Genomic DNA, 22,236 nt, shown 5'->3' with positions numbered 1-22,236 from the left:
TTCTACTCATGCCCTGCCTGCCATTTCTGATCTTTAATTATATATAATTATTTCCTGGCTATTTAATTCAAATAATTTAGACCATTGTTCTTCCCTTTCTTATATTTATAATACAATTCCATGGTCAAACTTATGTTCAAATCCCTTTTATCTCCCTTTCAATCTCTTAAAAAAACATACAAGACTTCTTCTTTTAGGTTGTGCCTTGATATCCAACTTCAATTTATCGAGATCTTGTGTATCCATTTTTAAGAATTATTTATTACTTAACATTACATACATTAATGTGTATAATTTGAATCGGGTTTGATTGAATTCTTGATGAATGTTGAAACAATATTGAAAATGTTAATGTTCTGAAATGACTTGTTTGAGGAGAATATATTATTATGTTATGATGAATATTAAACCGACTATGAAATGTTAATTGAGCTGTTATGAAATTGCATTGTTGACGAATCAAACCGATTATGAAATGTTGATTGTAATTGATAATTAGTTTCGGGTAATGATATCCAATATGGATGAACGAGTTGGCTAATGGCATCCGAGATGAATGACTGCATATCAAAATTTACATCAGCATATTAAAATCATCAAAAATTACTATAAAAACAATAATTTAATGTTTTTTTTCAAGCTAAATATACTTTTAGAACACACTTAATCATAAATGGAAAAACAAACTGCATCCACATTACAACCAAAACTTTGATTTTGAAAAGTATTTATAGCTATAGTCCTCATTAAAAATGCTTCAAGGGAAAAAAAAAAAAAAAGGAGGTTTAAGGAATAAATTTAATTAAATCTTATATATATACATAAACACACTAGTAAAATTAATGCATGTATGTTTCCTTACAAATTATAAAGAAATGAATGTGGCATATATATGATGAAAATTTTCTATTTATTTAATTAATTTGAAAAAAAAACTATAAACCTAGCCTGACTCGGTGACTCGCTAATCCAACCCTTAACTTAGGTTGAATTTCAAGTTGATGGGGTAGAAATTGATTCGGTAAACTTTATTTGGCTTTTTTTTTTCAAAACAACTTTGTTTTAACCTCTCTTTTTTTTTTAAATAAAGCTATTTTAAATTATCTAGATTATTATCTCAATTCTAATTTAGATACCCCTAAGGATACCCTTAACCCGAGAACAAAAATAAATCACCATCAAGTGTAATAGTTATAAGTCAAAAACCTACTAAATATTCAACAATACTCAAAGAATATTTGGTATTATGGTAACTTCTGCAATTCATCCAAGCACAAATTAAGAAAAAATATTTATTTAGTTAAATATTTGTTTTTGTTTTTTTTCACTAAACACATATATAATTACGTTTCAAATCTTGATTTTATAAAAGTTAAAATATCCTGTTTTTTTATTTATATAAACTTGTTTTTCATTTATTTTGTATACAAAAAATCATCTCATAGTAATTTTAAACAAATACATATTTTTTTAAAACATATATTTTTTTTTAAACCACTACTAAAAATATTTTAAAAAAACTTCTTAATTTTAAAAGTTACCACAGTATCACGCTAGGTTAAACACAAATTAATTCAACAGGTCTTCTATCCCAAATCTTTCCTGGAGTACCTTACATGTCCATTAAAACATGTAAGTGGATCCATCCAAGAATCCCCTGCACAATATCAACTGTCCAGACAGTACTCAGTGGCAGTACAAATAATGCAATAGCTTCCTTTCTTTTCTTTTTTGCTCGAGCTCGCACAAATCAAACACCTCTCTCTGTTCATGGCCAAATCACACGCTCTCTTCTTGCTTCTGCTACTGCTTCTTGTCGACGCTTGTCGTCCCTCACATCAACAAGACCAAAACAGGATAAGCAGCGATGATCTTGCAGCTCTAGCAGCCGTAAAAGACAGCCTGACGGACATTCCAGGCTCAAACTTCTTCTCCACCTGGGACTTCACTTCGCCAGATCCCTGCTCAGCCTTCTCTGGCATTACTTGCTCTCTCAACCGAGTCACCATTCTCACACTCGGCAATGGTGTCTCTAGCGCTCGTGGACTGGCTGGCTTCCTCTCCCCTTCAGTCTCCAACCTCACCGAATTAACCCAGCTCGTCCTCTACCCTGGCCTCGTCACTGGACCTATCCCTCCTCAACTGGGACTCCTCAGCAACCTCCGAGTTCTCTCCTTATCCAACAATCGCTTAAAAGGGCCCATACCCAGTTCACTATCCTTGCTCCCCAGCTTGCACACTCTCGATCTGAGTTACAACCAGCTCACCGGGACAGTCCCGCCGGGTCTCTTCACCGGGTTGTCCCAGTTGAAAGTCATGATTCTGGCTTCAAACCAATTATCCGGCGAGTTGCCAAGAATCGTGTCGGCAGGGATCCTGCATTTAGATTTGAAAGACAACAGTTTAACAGGGACATTACCGTTAAGGCTGCCGTCAACGATCCGTTACTTGTCAGCATCGAAGAACATGATGTGGGGCTCACTCAACGGGCTACAATCGTTGTCGGAGTTTAGGGTTTCTCGACTTAAGCATGAACCAATTCAGTGGGCCCATACCTTCCTCTCTCTTGAGGCCCCCCTCTCTTCATTGTTTTTGCAACGGAACAATTTATCAGGTGGGGTCCCAACATCATTACCATCATCAATCTTTAATGTACGGCGAGGGATCAATCGTGGACTTGAGCCACAATCTCCTGACAGGTGAATTATCGCCCGTTCTGGCCGCGGTGGAGACGTTGTTCTTGAATAACAACCGTCTGACGGGGAGGGTCCCGGAGGAGTACGTGAAGAATGTGTACGGAGGCAGCACAAAGACATTGTACTTGCAACATAAATTATATAAACAGGGTTTCCATTGGAAGCAGGGTTGGGATTGCCAGATACAGTGTCGTTATGCTTGACGTATAATTGCATGGTTCCATCAGTAGGGTTCAAGGGATGCCCGCCGCCAGTGGTGGCGAGCAGCTATCAAGGCCAGAGTCGCAATGTGTGGTGTTCAACCATGGAAGATCTATACCTTAACATTGATTGATGGGTGATCATAACATGTAACACTCACAATTATAAGGAGTAGCCATCAATACTGGATAGGGGAGAGATATACATAAGATCAACAATAGAGAAATAGGAGAGAAATTTTAAAATAATCATGTCTAAACGAGGGTTCGATTATAATTTTCTTCTTCTTCTTAATATCTATAATTCTCTTTAAAGTGATCTCATTTAAGAAATAATGATAATTATTTATTGAGTATTTTAAAATTTCTTCAAGATAACATCCAAATTCCAATAATTATTGATCAATTTTATATGACTGATTAAGGATCAAGATCATACATGCTTGGCAAGAGAAATATACAGGTTAAGTACATAGTTTCTAAGTTATTCACACTACAGCAATAAATTAAAGACAACAATCATCTCCGATTCCAATTGGGCAAGGTGTTCTAAAGATAACTTGGATGAAGAATATAAAAGTGGTTTGAATTCAAGATAATTTTAAAATGATATATATATTTTTTAATATTAAAATGGTGGCATATTAGATATCAATTTAAGTTTTGTAGCCTTATTCTCAAAACTCAACAACTTAGATAATGAACTTAATTGAGTTAAATCTTTTTTAATGATTTAATAATAAAAATAGATGTTTATAAAAATTGAGTATCACTAAAAAATAATAAAATATTTATTTTTTAGACTACGATAATTTCATAAAAAAATTGAGATAAATTATGATGATTTTAAAATAAATAAAATAATTGAGGATTAGAATGAAAGAAAAAAATCGAGAGATAGAATTTAAAAAAAATAAAAGGAGAAAATCTTGAAAAATTTTTTAAAAAAAAAAATGAGCACGATGGTTTTTTTTCAATTCTTTTAAAGAGAGTAATATATTGTTAGCTTGGCACGTGCGCTGTTGTCTCATATACGTGAAATTTATTGTACAAAGTCTATAAATATTGTATAGTACGAGAAAGGTGTGACTCCATCAAGATAATAGCACCAAAAAATTAATGGATGAATTAATAAATCACGGATATTTGTCACGCACTGAGCAGTTCCAATTTACAAGCGGTCATTGGTATGCTTTCTTGAGGTTGTTTTTTAAATTATTTAAATATATATATATAAATAATTTTTATATATTTTAAAATTTATTTTTTTTTATAATACACATTAAAACAATTAAAAAAAAATAAAAATTTAATTTGAAACTAAATTATTTTTAAAAATACAATTGGACCGCAATACTAAACACCATCTTCACAACGCACTTGCTTATTTTGAGTTTTATGTTTTTAAAAAATATATATTTAAATATTTTTTATTTTTTAAAATTTTACTTTTTATTTCAGCACATCAAAGCAATTAAAAATAATAAAAACATAAATTTAAAAATAAAAAAATTTAAAAAATATACTCGAACTACAATATCAAACACCACATTCACCACGTAATATACTTGTTTTGAGTTTCGTGTTTTTAAAAAATATATATAAATATTTTTTTATTTTTTAAAAATTTATTTTTTATTTTAGCATATCAAATCAATTAAAAAATTTTTTTAAAAAAAATTAAACCACAATACCAAACATTATCCTCAATCACGCACATGCTTGTTTTGATCAATTTTGTGTGCGCCTACCCCCCGATCTAATCCGATCAAAATCCTATTAATTAATGAATTAATTGGCCATCTAATCAATATGGTCGACATTAAAGATTAATTGGTGCTCGTTTTGGGCACCCTTCTCTTCTGCTTTTAGCCATGGGAGCCCACTCCAAAAGCTTTAAAAATAAAAGCATCAAAATAATGTTGTTATTTTTCGCATAACCGAAAGAAAGAGCCCAAACGGGGCCTAAAGCTTGTAAAACCGGACGTAAAAAACAAAACAAAACCCACCCGAATTAAATGGTGGGTCCGCCATAAACCCACTCGAAGAAAATGAATAAATAAATAAAATTTTAACATATGATACTTGAACAAGACATTAAAGATTAATGCATGGTGGGTCTTCGCTTTCTGGTTTCTACTTCCAGCTTCTGCTGTTTGAAAATCGTGAGCGAGCAATGTCTTGTTCAAGCTATGGCGGTAAGGCCTTGTACTTGTAAAATGGGATATGAACAAACGTTAGTTAAAATCATTAACATGCAAATCACTTTAAAAACTCAAAAATCAGATTAAAATCAAGATTTTGAAATCATTCTTACAATTTCAACTAAAATATAATATATTGCAATGCAACAATAAACATTTTTCCTAGCCTCTCTTAGTCTATTACTCCCCGTCGTTCAACAATCAACCACCACAGCAGCCTTATTTTTTTAATTTTCCATCATCGACGATGTTCTCTACTCCAGCGTGAGATCCAAATAACAACAGCAGATTCCTCTCCTCCGGTCATTGTAGGTTGTTCTGCTTGTTTTTTCCCTGTACACTTGTATTTTTAGACACTTTAGCTATTGAACAGGTTTTTTATTTTTCTTTTTACACTTCCCATTGAGCACTGAGTAACGATCAACTAAAATAATATAATTCTAAGAAGTATAATTTAACTAGTCAGATTTTAGGTTTGTTCTCTAAAGATCATCAATTCGAGTACCACAAACCTCAAAGCCACTAGAGACTTATCTGATCGTTAATTTCAGGGTCTCAAGAGATTAATTAAAATGTGTGTAAACTGACTCGAACACCCAAAATTAAAAAAAAATTATAATAATACACTATTATTATTGTTGTGGAATTATGGGGAGGTTTTTTTTTTGTTTTTTTTGCATTCAGACTAGGGTGGAGATGATTCGGGAATGATCCATTCTATATTATATTTTGATGCATTTAATAAAAAAATAGAAATGGGATTATTTTTTTTTAGAATGTGTGTTGAAATATGGTAACAGTTATTTTTTTAAAGTGATCTGAAAATATTAAAAAAAAATTCAAAATTCAAAATCTTTTAAAAATGCTTTCAAAATACAATGTCAAATGTACCCCTAGTATCATGGAGAATGATAGTAGGGGTGGCAGAGCCAGAAACTGGTTCCAGGAGGTGAAATATGTCAAAAATACGATTTTAAGAGGGGTTGGATATAAGCAGAAAACCACAACATATCCATTGCATTGCATGTGGTAGTGTTGCTTGTTCTTCAATCAAAGAAAATGACCCAGAGATTGGACAGCAGTACTGCACTCTTTGCCCTCTAGTGGATTACCATGGACATGCGCGTGCATGCTTAAGCCACTGATTTTTTTTTTTTTTTTAGAATTGCATTGAAGATGGCTGTAAAAATTTATTTGATTTGATGGAATCAAGAATAATATATATATTATTTTAAAAAATATATATATAAAAAGCATAATGTACCATGCAGTGGCGGAGCCAGAGATTTTTAATTGAGGGGGCAAATTATTAACAAATACTATATTATATAGACATGTATTAAAAATCAATTCAAAACATATATATTAATTCATATCAATTCAAAACATATATATTAATTCATATCAAGTAAAATTAATACAAAAATACTTTTAAAATGAAAAAACTTAAATTATAATTGTTCTCTTCGAGTTTTCATATTTTGAAACCGCTTCATAATTGCTTCATTATCAATCTTATCGAAGATATCTTTCTCAATGTATACAACCAAACTATCATTCATCCACTTATCTCCCATCTTGTTCCGCAATCTACTCTTGACAATATGCATAGCAGAAAAAAACTCTCTCCACTGTAGCAGTTGCAACTGGTAGAAGTAATGACAATTTGATAAGCATATTTACCAATGGAAATATCAAATTCTTCTTTGTTTTTACCATTTTCTCTGCAAGACTAGCAATACCTTCAATACCAGAGAACTCATCATCACCACGTAGATCAATAATATACGTATCAAGTTGGTCACCAAGTACTATAAGATCCACTATAGAGAATTCACTAGGATAAAAAAGAGCAAGACGAATAAGCTTTTCTTTGTTGAAAGTAGAGAAAGAGTCATTTGGGCTTAAACATGCCACACAAAGAAGTAACTCCATACTCGTCTCGGTAAAACGATCATCCAATTCAGTAAGTTGTATGTCAATGATATTGTTAAACAATTCATAACGAAAATGGTGTAAGTTTGTAATCCCTTGAGATTTTCGCCTTGAACGCCCACGAAGCTTGTACTCATCATCCATGTTTAGAATATCAATATCATGTTTGATGCAAAAAGATGACACTTCTTCCAGTAAAGATTCCCAATCATTCTCTCTCATCAATTTGAATCGTTCTTTTGATGTTTTCAATAAACTCATAGCATTTTCTATGTCTTGATCTTTTCTTTGTAATGCTTGTGATAACTCATTAGTAACTGCTAGTATCCTTCTCAAACAATGAAGCATGAACACAAAATTAAATGATTCCATAATACCTGTTAAAACAATCGCTTCCGTTCTCTGTTCTGAGTTCATCCCATCCTCCCTTATAATCTCAAGCACATCAAGAAACTGATGAAAACATTGCAAGTAAACGAATAATTGTAATATAGTGGGAGCCCCAACGAGTATCACCATACCTTCTAAGAGAAGTTTCTTGATTCAAGCCTCGTCCACTAGAAATTTCCCCATTTTCAAGTCCTTCAATAATTCTAGCATATTGTTTTTCTCTAATCACCTCCATCCTTTTACATGATGCTCCAACTATGTTTATAATGCTAGAAATAAAATTGAAGACATCTCCAACTTCATTATGCTTCTTCGTAACAGCCACAAGAGTCAATTGAAGTCTATGAGCAAAACAATGTACATAATATGCACTTGGATTGTTATTTAGAATAAGTGCTTTTCAAGCCATTGAATTCACCTCGCATGTTACTAGCTCCATCATATCCCTGACCACGCAATCTTGATATACTTAACCCATGCTTAGAAAACAAAGCTTCAATAGCTGCCTTGAGTGAACTAGCAGTTGTATCTGACACATGTTGAATGCCAAGAAAACGTTCAATTATATGTCCATTGTTGTCTACATATCGTATAACAACTGCCATTTGTTCCTTGATTGATATGTCACGTGACTCATCAATTAAAATTGAAAATAATGACTCACCTAGATCTTTGATAATCACATTTGTAATCTCCTCTGCAGCAGCTTGAGTAATGTCTTTTTGAATATCTGGAGAAGTCAATTTGTTATGTTTAGGAGCTTCACTGAAAGTAACTCTTTTAATAGCTTCATTGTTTCTGGAAAGGAAATGCAAGAGCTCTAGATAATTTCCTTGGTTGCTTGAACATTCACATTCATCATGGCCACGAAATGGAAGTCCTTGGTGCAATAAAAAACGAGCACACTCTATTGAAGCATTCAATCGAGTTCGATAATCACTTTGACTCTTTACTGTCTGCTCAGACAACAAAGACATGATACTTTGTTTTTCATTCATCAAATTCTCACATTTTATCCGAGCTGCATTGTGACTACTATTAGACTTTCCAATATGAAGATCAAATCTTTCCCTTTTTTTTCCAATTTGAAAACCCATCACCCACAAACGAATCAACACCCCCTTTTAACTTGAAGAGGTAACAATACAAGCAAAAAGCAGCATCTTTGGCTATACTGTACTCTAACCATGTTGGGTATGCACCAAACCAAGCCGGATTAAAGCATCGTAGTGTTGATATATTCCCAAATTGTTTTTGAGGAAAATCATAGTGTGAAGGTTGACAAGGACCTTTTTGTAGATAAGCTCTTCGGATTGCATCCCTATCATTTATATGGTACTCATAAATTGGTCTTCTTAAGCCAGGGTCAGCAAGAAGAGTGTCGGAGTTGATTTCAATATGACTTTTCTTTGAACTTGATTGAGTTACATGACTTGAAGCTTTGATTGACTCCTCATCCTCAAGGGATTTACGCTTGAAATACTTGTCCAGTGACATGTTAATTTAATATGAACCTGCTGGATTTTTTTATCATCATTAGTGTCTACATAATAATTAACACAAGTACACAATAATTCACTATTAAACAAAAGTCAATTGAATTACACAATAATTCTAAATCTTTCATATGAAATTAATAACAAAATACATGTCAATTTATCAAAATCAAAACCTATTTCGATTCGTATATAAATGCATATAATAAGTATGTTGATTAAATTATACTTAATTATTTCTAGACATTTAATTAAGGAACAATGCTTAGTGTATGTGTAAGAGGAACAATACTTGAAAAAACATGTTTTCTACTTGATATTTTACTTACAAATAAATCATGTGAAAATATTAAATTTCAATAAACTACTCTATCAATGCAAGAGATGTCAAGAATAGTGGTTTTTGCATGAATATTAATTTATTTTTTTATAATAAGAAAAGAAACACTTAATTGATTAAATTACCAGATTTAAATATTTATAGAGAACATATTCATAACAAAACCCATAAATTATCATAAACCCTAATATTTTTAATAACTAATTATAAAAGAATAAAACTAAAATTAGACAATAAAATAAATAGAAAAGATGAAGAAAATTTACCTAAAGTATAAAGCAAAAGGCAAAAAAGCTTAATTGATGATAAATTTGTATACAGGAGACTAGAAGAGGTAGGAACGGCGGCTGAAAAAAAAACCCTACAGGAGAAGGAGAAGATAAATAAACAAAAGTGAAAGAGAGAAAATTAGTGAGCTGTAAATTATAATTATATATATATATAAATATTTGGGAGCTGTAATTATATATATATATATATATATATATACACACACTTTTGACTTTCCGTAACTGTAACAATCACATTAGCCCCCGTAACAGTAACTTTCCTTAGTTTCCGTAGCTGTAGCAATAATTCATTAAAAAAAGAAAAAAAAAAAAAAAAAAAAAAAAAACTAAGGGGGCAATTGCCCCCTTTTTGACCCACTATGGCTCCGCCACTGGTACCATGATATCAAACAGTTTATAAATATATGTTTGTTTTTGCTTTACAACATGTTTTTAAAAAATGTTTTTGAAATTAATTTTCGTATGAAAATTGATATTTTTTGAATAATTTTAATATGTTAATATTAAAAATAAAATAATGTCATTTTAATGAATATTTTGATTAAAAAAAAAAACTCTGGATAAACACACACCTACTTCAAATCATTAATTACTTAATTTCCTCTTCTTTTTTTTCCAAAAGATATGTAGAGTAGAACATTTTTGGCACGACTGCAAGAAATGAACTGATTTTACTCAAGTTATGGTGACTTCAAATCAGGTGAGGAATCCGCAAAACCTTTCGACAATAAAGCATGCATGCACTTTGGGATTTGGATGATGCTTGATTTCCAAGATAATTAGGCACACATGGCATGCCCTTTTAGCCACAATAATTAAGATATTGGCTTAATTGTCTTGCCTAACAACTCGGATTATGACTTTTATAGTGCATTTATTCTTTTAATAGCATTTGATACCTTTTTTTCTTTTATGTTTCGCAATTTTCTTATTTTCTTATTTTAGTTTTTTTTAATAGAAAACCCATGAGGTCCAAGTTGAATTGGCTTGATTCTAACCCAATCTTATTATAGATTCGATCTTGAATTGATCTTGAAACATCTTGTCCTAATTCCAGCTCTATCCCAAGATATTTCTTGACTATAATCAAACAATATCTTTGATGTCTCGACTCAATTTATAAGTATCCTAGATCTGGTTTTAACTTGACAATTAGACTCAATGTCAACCTAATCAAGTTACAAAAAACAAGTTTTATCGAATCACTTGGTCTTCAAAAACTTTGAAACAAAGACTAATAAATCTTCATACCTTATTCTTAATTTTTTAAAATAAGAACAGAGAATGAAAACATTGAATTGTAGATGTCTTAGTCATCGTCTACATGGATCAATCACACATGTAGAGTGTAAAGGCTAGGAGCCATTCAATCGTAATGATCCAAGCCGATTGAACTTAAATGATTGGTTTCAACCTCGATTTAAGGATGTTTGAAAATGTGGTAGTTGTTACTTTTCAAATAGTTTTTCATACCGAAAAACATATCAATAATGTTTTTTTATTTTTTAAAAATCATTTTTGATATCAGTACATCAAAACGATTCAGAAAATACAAACCGCACTCAATTTTAACAAAAAATTAAAATTAAAATTTTTCAAAAAAGCAGGTTGAACCACAGTGTCAAACGGGCACTAAATGCTCTGGCTTGTGTTAGGTTTATGGTGTTTTGCCGGGAGTAATTATTATTTAAAAATTATTTTTAAAAATAATCTGAAACATTTAAAAATAAAATTTATATTTTTTTAAAAATATTTTTAAAACATAGTTATTCTTCTCCATGCTTCTTAAGAGGGAATCAAAAGACGTCGATGTAGGAAGCTGGCTGATTGATTTTTGTCAGAGCTGTTTGCCACTATTTACAGAAAGTGCCAGCCAGCGTGCCTTTTTGTAACTAGGCTACTTGTAGAAAGCCTAATCATGCATGGCTCAAAAATCCTTTTCTTTTGGTGTCCCAACCTTCCATTAAAACAATACACTGTTTGGAAAGAGCACAGTCAGAGTTTGAAAGTTTACGAAATGCCTTGCATTATTGGATACTCATTAATTTGGATGCTTACAATCATTGCACCAATATTACATTTTTGTTATTTTGTTATTTGTAATTGTAATAATAATTATTTTTTAAAATATTTTTTACTTGAAAATATATTAAAATAATATTTATTTTTTATTTTTTATTAAAAAAATATGAGTTATTTACATAAACTCCTCACTTGTGTTTTTTTAATATATGATATTTGTCGTTCATATATATAGACAACAGATTTTGTCGTTAAGAAGATATGCTCTCTTTTATTTTTCTAGAGCGAGACCTTCATCTTGAAAAATTTAAATTGTTGTAATACATTAGTTTGATGCGAAGAAAATACTTGTCTCAAGAAAGATTTAGTTACGATTGACATAAAAAACAGATTTGAGAATACTCTTTATTACAAACAAAAACAAAAATCAGTGAGATCATGTCTAATATATGTGTGTGTTAAAGAACCAAATTAAAAAATAATAAAATTTTAATTAATAATTAAAACCAAGAAAAAAAATTAAAAATTAAAAGAATAAGAACCAAATTGAAAAAATAATATATGATAAATTATAATTTAAGGACTAAATTGAAAACATAATTTTATTTTTTTTATAAAAGAGACAATGATGAAAATAAGTAATAAAAAACATAAGGACTAGAATTGACAAATAAAAAAAAAACAGAGACATATATAAGCGTGCTTTCTTTAGAAGAGAGAAAAGGACAGAATAAAAAAAGAAACAATCACCGATAACAAACCATCTATCATCCACTGTCATGTACCACAAATGACATAATAATGCTTCTAAAAACATGATGGAAGGGCAAGTTTGGTTGCCGAATAGCGCCACACTTACCACCTACGCGCAACCTTATAACGAGCACGAGCCAATAATAGCTTTGTCAAATAAAAAATGTTTTTTCACCTTTAAAATACCAAACTGCCCTCCATGAGCCCGAGTATTACAAAAACAATATGAATAGACACAAATACCCCTGGACACATGCCTTCTTTTTTGTATTTCCTAAGGCTAAACATGTATTTTAACTATATTTTAATGAACAAAAGATAAAAAATAAATAAATAAACTTTATCAACAGCTCTATTTTTTTATCTTAGAAGTAAATAGATACTTTAACTATTTTAAATCTTTTTAAAAAACTAAATAACTATTGGTTAATAATTATAGATTTTGTTGATCTTGAAGGTAAATTTATCATTTTATTATATATAAAATTTTAAAAATATTAACCTATCTCGGAAACAATTTTATAATGACAAATTAACATCTAAAAAATACCAAATTACCGCTACAATCAAGGCTTCTATTTTTTTTACTAAAGGGTAAAAATAATATTTTAATGTAACAATACATATTAAACTATATCCAGTACTTCTGTGAATATTTTATGTTGATAATTGGATTGTAATACAGATGAATTGCATATTATAATTAGTAAACCGTACAGAATATTTGAAAAGGAAAATATTCTCCCATGATCATGACATCACAAAAGTAAGCAACTATTATTATCTGGGCCCCATCAATAGTTAAATTATTCTTTTTTATCTCCCCCTTAAAATATCGAAAAACTAGCTGATATTTTTTAATAATAATAGAAAAATAATTAGCAGTGTTATTTATTATCTAATATATGTACTCATAATAATAATAAAAACCACATAAATTAATTTAACATCAAATAAATCTCAATATTATGGTAAAAGTTTTAAAAACAAATATGCTTAAAACATAAAGTGGATTACTAATTATTTACAATCAATTATATAATTATATTTTTTTAATGATTAGTATAAAAACATATAAAACAACATTATTTTTTCCATTCAATTACCATGAAAACCATAACAATACCCAGCTCAATTGATAACCTAGTTTAATAATCAATTCATGTGTTGGACTCATTAACCCAAATCAATCCATAACAATGTAGCTTCAAGATTTTTGTTTAAAAAGGTTATAATAATATTATTTTGAAAAAAAAAAACAAAACAAAAGTTAGAACAGGTTTTGATTAAGAGACCGTTTGGTAATGAGTTTGAACCTGCGTTTGTCGAAATTTTAAATTTTTTTTTTTTTACTAAAATTGAGTTTGGTTTGTACTTTGTGGATCATTTTGATGTGCTGATGTTAAAAATAATTTTTAAAAAATAAAAAAACATCATTGACATGTATTTCGACACGAAAAGCTATTTGAAAAACAATCGCTACTACACTGCCAAACACACTTTAAATTGTCTAGGTTTTACAATATATATTTCTACTCGGATTTTCTTAAACTGAGTCGAGAACACGTCTTGGATCAACTCGTGAAGGTGAGGACGTTTAATAACCTATATCATCCCTACATTGAATTCATTTGTTGAACCTAGTTTGATTACTACGTTTCATATCTATATAATTCACACTAGCCACTCTAATTTTCAGGTTTTTGTTAATCATGAATATAGTAAACAAGTGAATAAGATGATCATTGATGCCATAAATTATTTTATATATTATATCTAATTAAGTCTTGCTTTTCAAACATCAATTTTGTAGGTAATGATAGGACATTAGATCAACCAATATAAGATTCCTGGGTCTTTAATTACTACTAGTACTTATAAAAAGTTAATAAAGTGCCCGTGAATTTTGCTCCCTCTAAGTTTACAGGATACAAACATGATTTTTACTCCCATTAAACAAAACAGAAGATGAGAATATATAATTAGATGGTAGGGTCTCCTCGACCTTTTTCCACAGTTTTCATGGTTTATGAATCTAACGGGTTAACCTGAATCGGTTTAAAACAATCTATAACAATAATATATGAAGATTTTTCTATTAAAAAAAAAGTTAAAACAATGTTTTTTTGTTTTAAATCAAACCAAGTTTTAACCGGAATGATTGGATTATAAATTGACTCATCAGGTTAATATAATCAACTTTTATCTGGTTTAATTTGAAAACGCTTTCTTAGACAAGCATGTTACCCGAGTTGACATGTCAGCATTGATATGTTTTGGAAATATGTGATCATTTATTCATGGCAAATCTAATAATTGATGTCTAGATGAATTCAATAGGCAGATTATTTCCTGTTTTCTCCCTCCCTCACTCTCTCTCTCTCTATATATATATATATCATTTGTTCCCATCTCATTGCACTGCAAACAATTTGCACTCCAACATGCCCTCAGCACTGATGCAAACACATGACAGGGAGCCACCCTGCTTTCAAAGAGAAAGCAACCATCTTCTGATCACAACAGACCCCAAGCCTCGTCTCCGATGGACTCTCGAGCTTCATGAACGATTTGTGGATGCTGTCACCCTGCTTGGAGGACCAGACAGTAATTAGTCATCAACTCTTCTTCTCACTATATATATATATATAGAATAATCTTGTGTCACTGACTGTTAACTGACCATCTGCCTGAATCCTCACCTTGTTTCTCCTGCTTTCTTTTCCATGTCTGAACCCTATCTAGAGGCCACGCCTAAGGCCATTATGAGAATTATGGGAGTTAAGGGTCTGACCCTATATCACTTGAAGAGCCACCTTCAGGTTAATTTCTCCTTCATTTCTCTAGATTTTCTGCTACACATATCTTCCCATCTTAGGATATCTCATTTCTGTTACTTTTTGACTATGTACACAGAAATTTAGGCTTGGAAAGCAACCACAGAATTATCTTAATGAACAGGCAATTAGAGATGGTAAGGGAACTAGGGTTCCATCATGCTTCCTTTTCTGCTTGCTAGTCTATATCCTTCAATTCCTGCTGCTAGGCTACTTCTCTTCTACTATCCTGCAATTGGAAGCTCGTGGCATTTGTATTGGTATGTAATCTAATTCAGTCTCTCTCTTTTTGGCAGCAACCGGTCATCTAAAGAACCTACAAGATGCTGCTACAGCCAGAATCTTCGGTGATGGCTTGAACAAGTACGTATATAGAGGCAACTCAGCCAGTGTTTTCTACTCACAACAGTTTCAAGTATATTTTAGACCATGAAAACTATCATCATTTCATTCATAGGTTTCCTTCAACATTTTATCAGGAACATCCATCGAAATGAAGTGCTTGGAACGCAAATACAAGCACAGAGGACTTTAGATGAGCAATTAAAGGTAAATCCTAAGAAATTACAGAAAACCTTAAGGCTAGTGACAAAAATTTCAAGTTCTCTGTCTTAAAAAGGGGGGGAAAAAGGTCCTTACCTTTTCGAGTATTCTGTTCTCATTGTCCTAATAGGTAAAGCATCACCTTCAAAAGAGAATTGATGCACAGAGAAAGTATATGCAAACAATTCTAGAAAACGCGTACAGAACAGTCTCTGCAGAAAATATGTTTTTTGATGATCAACGAGTTGTATCAGAAATGGGCAACATGAAAGAAACAGTTTCTGCTTCAAACTTTCCACCTTATACAGGACTTGCATACTTATGGGGATCATTCTCATGATGGATTTCTGCCAACTGATGATAGCATGAGTAGCTGCACAATCCCCATGATTTCATTTGATAACATGCAGCTACAACATATAGGAACATTAGCACCATGTCTAGCATCAGAAGAGGAGCTACATCAAATGTCTTACAATTGATGGCTGCACGCTCAAAGCTTCATGGATTAATTATATTCGTTTCTTCACAGATACTATTAAGCAAAAGCGAGATCATGCTCCCAATTTGCTCTTCATTCATTCCAACTCTAGTAATATCATAGTTAGAACATTCTAGGAACGTTTTTTCACAAAGAACCAGTAGTTGCATATGATAAAAGAGATCCTTCGTGTATTTCTTACATGAACAGTGTTTTTCCTTTAGCAGATATCATATCCCACTACCAGAAAGGGGATAAAAATAACAATGATCTGATCCTGCAAATAATGCATGAATGGACTGTGGATCAGAAAAAGCACCCTGGATTGTTAATTATAGGATCATCTGTGACTAGATATCGAAGGCATGTTATAATGGTATTTAGAGTTACTCAGTGTGTGAGGGATTGTGTGATTGTTAGCATTCAAACATGTTCTCATCCTACCATTTTCAACTACATCAATTTTTTATGGCAAACACAAAACATATCTAGGTGCTCTCCAATTTTCTTTTCTGTCTTTTTTCTATAATAAATCACACAAATTTTCAACACTGATTCCGACTGCCAGACTGGTCAATTACCACCATTTTCAACTAAACAACAATCAATTTCATGGATTTGTCTCATGCAGACTTTTAACTCAGGAAATGGAGCAATAAACTCATGCCTAAAGACAAAATGAAGAAAAAGATAACAGCAATTTATAGATGCGCTACTTGATTATAAAAACCAGCTCAAAATTCACTAGACATTGTGCTTGCAACTGGGACAACACGTATGATGAAGCCATAGCAAGAATTATATGAGATGAAGAAGGTACCTTGCATTTGTGCCAGCACTGCAATAAAATTGAGAACCATCATGGTTCCACTTGGGAAGCTTTGAAGGATCACTAACCGGACCAGAAAGTGTCTTTACATAAAAAATAAAAAAAATTAAAAATTTACATTAGATTTACTAAATAGAAAGCTTAATTAGACAAGAAGAAGAACAACGACAAAATCGAAGCATAAAATTATATACCCTTGCTTTGCTCCTCGTATCCATTCCAGATCCACCAGTCCTCTTCAAGAATTAAATTAAAGCATAGGTTACTTGCTTGCTTGCTTGGTTACAAAACACAGCAAACCAAACCATATCCATCAGCAAAAAGCAACAAGACAAGAGATTAGCCATGTTTAACTATCATAAAAACTTGACATAACTCCAACCTCCATGGAAAAATTAAGAACATGGGATCATTTCAGAAATGACATCAATCCCGTTTGTTTTTTAATCAACAAACCAAAGATAAACTTACTGATTAGAAACAAACAGGATTCAATTTAATATCAAGCTTGGCTTTACATTATTAATGACCAGAAAAAAACTAATTAATTAAAACAATTGCCTCCAACTATGAAAGTTTCTCCTTAAAAAAAGTATTTGTTCAAACAACAAACAGCAGTGACATCTGGTGCACTGATAATGAAAGGCAACCAGGAACAGAACACAGACACCTACAACAACTGGCTCATAAGTTCAAGTAAATTGCTGGATAGGCTAGATTCTGTATGAGGCATACCAAACTTCACATGAAAAAAAATAATGGTTAGTCAACATATTAGCAACACTGGACATAAACAGTTAAAACCAATTCATAAAATGGTGGAGAAATAAAACTGTTTATTGCAGTGACAGATAGGTTGGCAGCAGGACCAAATAACAAACCATGTAGATTTGGGTGGACTTTCCATCTAGATCACAGTCCAGCCATCTAGCGTGGAGTTTTGAACACATTCAAACCAATTACCAATTCATGTAGGAGATAAAATAAGAGTACGTCTAGTAAGTTAGAATCACTTCATAGCAGTACAAAAATTGACAGTAATATATATAATATCATCAGCACTCTAATGTACCAAAGGAGAAACTCATGATAAAAGGCATGTGGCACCCTTGTAGAATATACCAGATTTCAGAATTGGAGAGTTTCTGTTGCATTAAAAAAAGAAAAAAGAAAGAAAGAAAGAATGTGTACCAAAGATGCAATTCAAGATCATGCCTCGACTTACCAGTTATAGCTGCCAACGATGAAACCTCCACAGGTGACATGAATGGCATGCTGATCAGCTAAAGCATCAATCACTGCTGGTATTTTCTGACATTGAATTGAAGAATGGCCCAGCTGACAATGTCCATCAAACCCCCACGAAAGTACTTGACCTTCATCTGATAACACAAACAAGAATCAGAAATAGTTGAAAAGGCTACGCAATCTATAAAGAGGAGGAAAGAATAAAGAAGAAAAGGGAACGAGAGTTGCAGTTGCTGCTGTAACCATGACGTTCTGGAGTCACTTTACCAGTCAAGGCAAGACAGTGATATCCACCACCTGCTATCTGAATGATACAAACATCTTTGAGGCTAGGAATTGTTTTTAGTCTCCAAGCACTGACCCTGTCACCTCTTCCAAGTTCATAGACACTTTATTTATGTTGTTTTTGTTCCAGCAATAATGGATGTTCAGTCAATGTTGAAAACATGACAAAATGCATCAGCTGTCACACGATGAGACATGATTTTCATTTACATTGCATAGTCATCCACTACCATAGCAAATTCACAGAACAAACCTTTACGTAATAACAGTGCCCGTAAAAAAATTGTGCTTTTGTGACAGAGGAAACTATCCACTCCACTCAAGCATTCACAGAAAGTGCCTAGTACAGTAATTGATGTTGTTCTATTGAGCAGCCAGGATTTTAACACACTCCAAGGACAGGAAAAGTGCATAAATAAAACTCTGTAAGAACATATAATTGGTGCTAATGGAAAACAAGATGAGGGGCATTCTCCTGCACGGTTTTAGCCATGTGCAACATAAGCAGCAATAAAATGGAATGACAGAATTTAATTCAGTGTAAGTTAACACAGAATCCGCAAGGAAGGCCAAAAATCACAAATGTAATAAAGTAGAAGCAGTGAGAAACATAAAAATTTTGCACATCCCTAGATAACCTGAATGGCAAAAAGGACAGTTCATGTAAACAGCCTAAGATGGCAGCAGCCCTTTTGAATTAACCCGAGAAGCATGAGACCACATGACTACAGCTGGAGTGCCATCCTTTGTCTCAAGTCTTACAAATGCAAGATTTTCAGTAGATAATTCATAGGTTGTTCGACTAAACTAAAAAATATATATTATTCTTTTTTCTTTCCTCCAAACACTAGACAACAATTAGTGCATGATATTGCTCCATAAAGCTCCTTCGCTACATTTTGAAAAATAAAACCTATATACTAGCATCTAAGCAGGAATATAGAAGAGAGAGAACATCCTGCAAACAAAAAGTACCATCCTCACCTCCCCAATTCCAAACCTGCCCCTCCTCTGCCAGCACCATTCTGAAAAAATCATCGCAAGACACAGCAGCCACAGGCACCGGAAATGCCTTTACTTTGCAGAGTATACTAGGTCAACCCCCTTCATTTGGACCCTGACCAGGGCCAAGGCCTAATCTGCCATCTCCTTCTTCTCAACCCGAGGTATAAACTTCCCCTGTTTCCATAGTAGGAACCAGATGAGTGACAGCAAGCAAAAGACAAAATATGAACTAATGTACGAGGAAGTCTATACATGGCCAGGTATGAGGAAGTTTGATTAAAGTAATCCTTTACGGATTGTAGTAACTCCTTGATCTCCTCGTGCATTTTCTCTTCATAAGAAAAACAATTGAATTCCCAATTACAACAAGGGAATGACATCTCAAATAGATTAATGAAAAGATTGCATTGCTAAAGGGAAAGAACTATGTTCACACACGTGCACCAAAAAGTCAGCAAAGATATATCCATTAATCATTACTATCATATAGAGTTGAACTTCCCAATCCTGTATCAGTTGTTGATAACATTGTAAGGTGATCCAAAACTTTAGGATTTAGATAGAGAAGTGGACATGGGCTCATGGCAGGGTTAAACACAGAATCCCAAGTAAAGCAGCATAAAAGCCAACCAATCGGTTGCAATTTGCAAACAGGTAAAAGATACGTGGAAAATGTATCTCCTAAGCATGTATATAACTGCAATTGAGATGTACAAAAGGTTGCTACTTGTTTGCATAAATCAAGAAAAAGATTGAATACCCGAGGCAGTGATGGCAGAAGAATGTATGCCAGTAGTGGAAATGTGGCGTGTTTTTCCATCCCAAGAACCTTCCACCAGTCTAGGGAACAGTTCTCTATGATACATGCCCCAATGCACCGAAACCGCCATAGCCCCTGCAAACTTTATGTCAGAAAGACATCCTTAATGTGCTTCTTTATCTCAGAATCATTTTGAAGGAAAAAATATTGCAACGGAAGGAAATAGATGGAGGGATGTAGTAATAACCATGCAAAAATCTGGCCAGTGGAAGTGAGGGCAACAGAACGAATGCCACCCAAAGCAATAGAGTGAACGGAATCCAAAAAAGGGTTTGGAGTAGGATGAAAAGCAGGATTCTCATGTACAAAGCCAAGACGGCCTCCATCCCCTTTGCCCCGTATCCAAAAAAGACCATCAGCAAGAATTGCCGAGTGAAACAGAAATGCCCACCACAATCACTCCCTATTTGTTGCCATTATCAACAAGATGGCCAGTGGTTTGGAGAAAAGATGAAAGAGTAAGGCAGTAGCTGGAGATGGGTTAGAGCCTTATTTATTCGATGCCACCAACAAGTTGATCAGAGGCGCCTCTGCCCAGGAAAAGAGCTCTGACAGGCACTTTGCTTGCGGTGGATAGTGAGGAGAAGTGGCGGTGGATAGTGAGGATTTGCCGTACAAGACAACTATGCTGCAGCATCATCATACGATGATAACTTTCACTTTACTACAGTTGCCTTACAAGACAACTATGCAGCAACAGCAGCAGCATCATATCATCACTTTCATTTTACTCCTGCTACTGATGTTGCTGTCTCTATCATAACGTTGGTTGTTTTCTGCTGATTTTTTTTTTTTTTTTAATTAACGTGGGTGTCCGGGCCAGCTTACGCGCACCTCGACTAATCCCACGGGCCCTGGAGTTAACGACCATGTAAGCCTCCAGTGGCCATCATATGAGCAACCTAGGGTTTGAACTTGAGACCACAGAGGGAGCAAACCTCTTGGTCCCAAGCTTTCGCCACCAGGCCACCACCTAGATGGTTGTTTTCTGCTGATTTTGATTGCTGCTGAACTTGTCATCGTTATACAACCGCATTTTAAAAAAAAAAATTGATTTTTTTTTATGAACATTTATATTATTAAATAAAATATAATTAAAAAAAAATCAAAGTGATTGAGTTAAACCGAGTCTATAAACGGGTGTGTATTTTAAAAAGGGATTAATCCGAGTAAATCTATTATTTTGTTGTCAAAGATATTAGTAAAAAAAAATAGCATTTTTGATTTATTTTTTTAAAAAATTTCTTACTGTTTTGAAAACGTGTTAACATTGTATGCACGTACTTTTGACAAACTTTTTTACATGGTAAAAGGTAGTTCGCGGCAACCTTTCTAGTGTTTTACTAATAAAGGGGTGACAATGATATTGTCCCCATGATTATATGTTGGGGTTAAATTGAAATTTTATAAAATCCTTGATATTTTTAAGGAAAAAGAACGAGAGAAAAAGGAGTCGGTTCGATCAGGGATCGAACCGGCATCGAATCAGACAGCCGGCGGACCACTTTGTTTGTCCCCAGCAGCAGCGAAAAGCCAGCACAGGCATAGCGAGGCATCCTCATAATAGCATCTGCAAAGCATTGAGAGCAAAGATGAGAAGAAGGGAAATGGAGATGGGAGCAAGCTACTGAGCATGGGTTTTCCTAGTGAATTGGCGGCTCAAGCTCTGGCCGCCCACCGGTGGCAAAATCAACAGTGAAAGCCACCGAGTGGATTCTCTCCCAAACATCTCATCCTCATCCCAATAATAGCCCAAATGGATCATCATTCCAGCAGACCAAAACCTAGACCGCTTCTTTCATTTCCCATTCATCAAACACCAAAACAAGAACCCTCCTCCCCCTTTCCAATTCCCCCACCCA

General features: G+C 33.2%; 3 protein-coding genes, 1 long non-coding RNA gene and 2 pseudogenes across 4 annotated transcripts; 2 read left to right on the top strand and 4 right to left on the bottom strand.

The window, feature by feature from the left end:
• The first annotated feature begins 1,674 nt into the window (after positions 1–1,674).
• LOC118049372 (receptor-like kinase TMK2) lies at positions 1,675–3,154 on the top strand (annotated as a pseudogene).
• Positions 3,155–6,690: 3,536 nt separating this feature from the next.
• LOC140955283 (uncharacterized) lies at positions 6,691–7,179 on the bottom strand. The gene has a single exon (XM_073407533.1). The coding sequence runs from the start codon at positions 7,177–7,179 to the stop codon at positions 6,691–6,693; it is 489 nt and encodes a 162-aa protein (XP_073263634.1).
• A 365-nt stretch (positions 7,180–7,544) lies between these two features.
• LOC118049253 (uncharacterized) lies at positions 7,545–8,922 on the bottom strand. Its single transcript, XM_073407532.1, has 3 exons — positions 8,530–8,922; positions 7,844–8,381; positions 7,545–7,735 (listed from the first exon to the last, which is right to left on the bottom strand). Exons 1-3 carry the CDS (start codon positions 8,920–8,922, stop codon positions 7,728–7,730), a joined length of 939 nt encoding a protein of 312 aa, XP_073263633.1. The 3' UTR covers positions 7,545–7,727.
• A 5,848-nt stretch (positions 8,923–14,770) lies between these two features.
• Positions 14,771–16,183, top strand: LOC118049251 (myb family transcription factor IPN2). Its single transcript, XM_035059201.2, has 6 exons — positions 14,771–14,933; positions 15,072–15,148; positions 15,243–15,300; positions 15,460–15,526; positions 15,643–15,712; positions 15,837–16,183. Exons 1-6 carry the CDS (start codon positions 14,771–14,773, stop codon positions 16,044–16,046), a joined length of 645 nt encoding a protein of 214 aa, XP_034915092.1. The 3' UTR covers positions 16,047–16,183.
• Positions 16,184–16,900: 717 nt separating this feature from the next.
• Positions 16,901–18,867, bottom strand: LOC140954314 (uncharacterized). The gene is made up of 3 exons (XR_012169013.1): positions 18,242–18,867; positions 17,211–17,293; positions 16,901–17,099 (listed from the first exon to the last, which is right to left on the bottom strand). It is a non-coding gene; the product is annotated as an uncharacterized lncRNA (long non-coding RNA).
• Positions 18,868–19,125: 258 nt separating this feature from the next.
• Positions 19,126–21,358, bottom strand: LOC118049397 (RCC1 domain-containing protein RUG3, mitochondrial-like; annotated as a pseudogene).
• Between the last annotated feature and the right edge of the window lie 878 nt (positions 21,359–22,236).

This window comes from Populus alba, chromosome 2 (genome assembly GCF_005239225.2).
Source record: "Populus alba chromosome 2, ASM523922v2, whole genome shotgun sequence".
Taxonomy (NCBI): Eukaryota; Viridiplantae; Streptophyta; class Magnoliopsida; order Malpighiales; family Salicaceae; genus Populus; species Populus alba.
This window is presented reverse-complemented; position numbering and strand designations above follow the sequence as displayed.

Coding starts and splice junctions, on each gene's coding strand:
- LOC140955283 (XM_073407533.1), bottom strand. CDS start 7,179: ATGGATGATGAGTACAAGCTTCGTGGGCGTTCAAGGCGAAAATCTCAA.
- LOC118049253 (XM_073407532.1), bottom strand. CDS start 8,922: ATGTCACTGGACAAGTATTTCAAGCGTAAATCCCTTGAGGATGAGGAG. Junction 8,382..8,529: donor AAGGGGGTGTTGATTCGTTT/GTGGGTGATGGG, acceptor TTGTCTGAGCAG/ACAGTAAAGAGTCAAAGTGA.
- LOC118049251 (XM_035059201.2), top strand. CDS start 14,771: ATGCCCTCAGCACTGATGCAAACACATGACAGGGAGCCACCCTGCTTT. Junction 15,527..15,642: donor TTCGGTGATGGCTTGAACAA/GTACGTATATAG, acceptor ACATTTTATCAG/GAACATCCATCGAAATGAAG. Junction 15,713..15,836: donor CTTTAGATGAGCAATTAAAG/GTAAATCCTAAG, acceptor TTGTCCTAATAG/GTAAAGCATCACCTTCAAAA.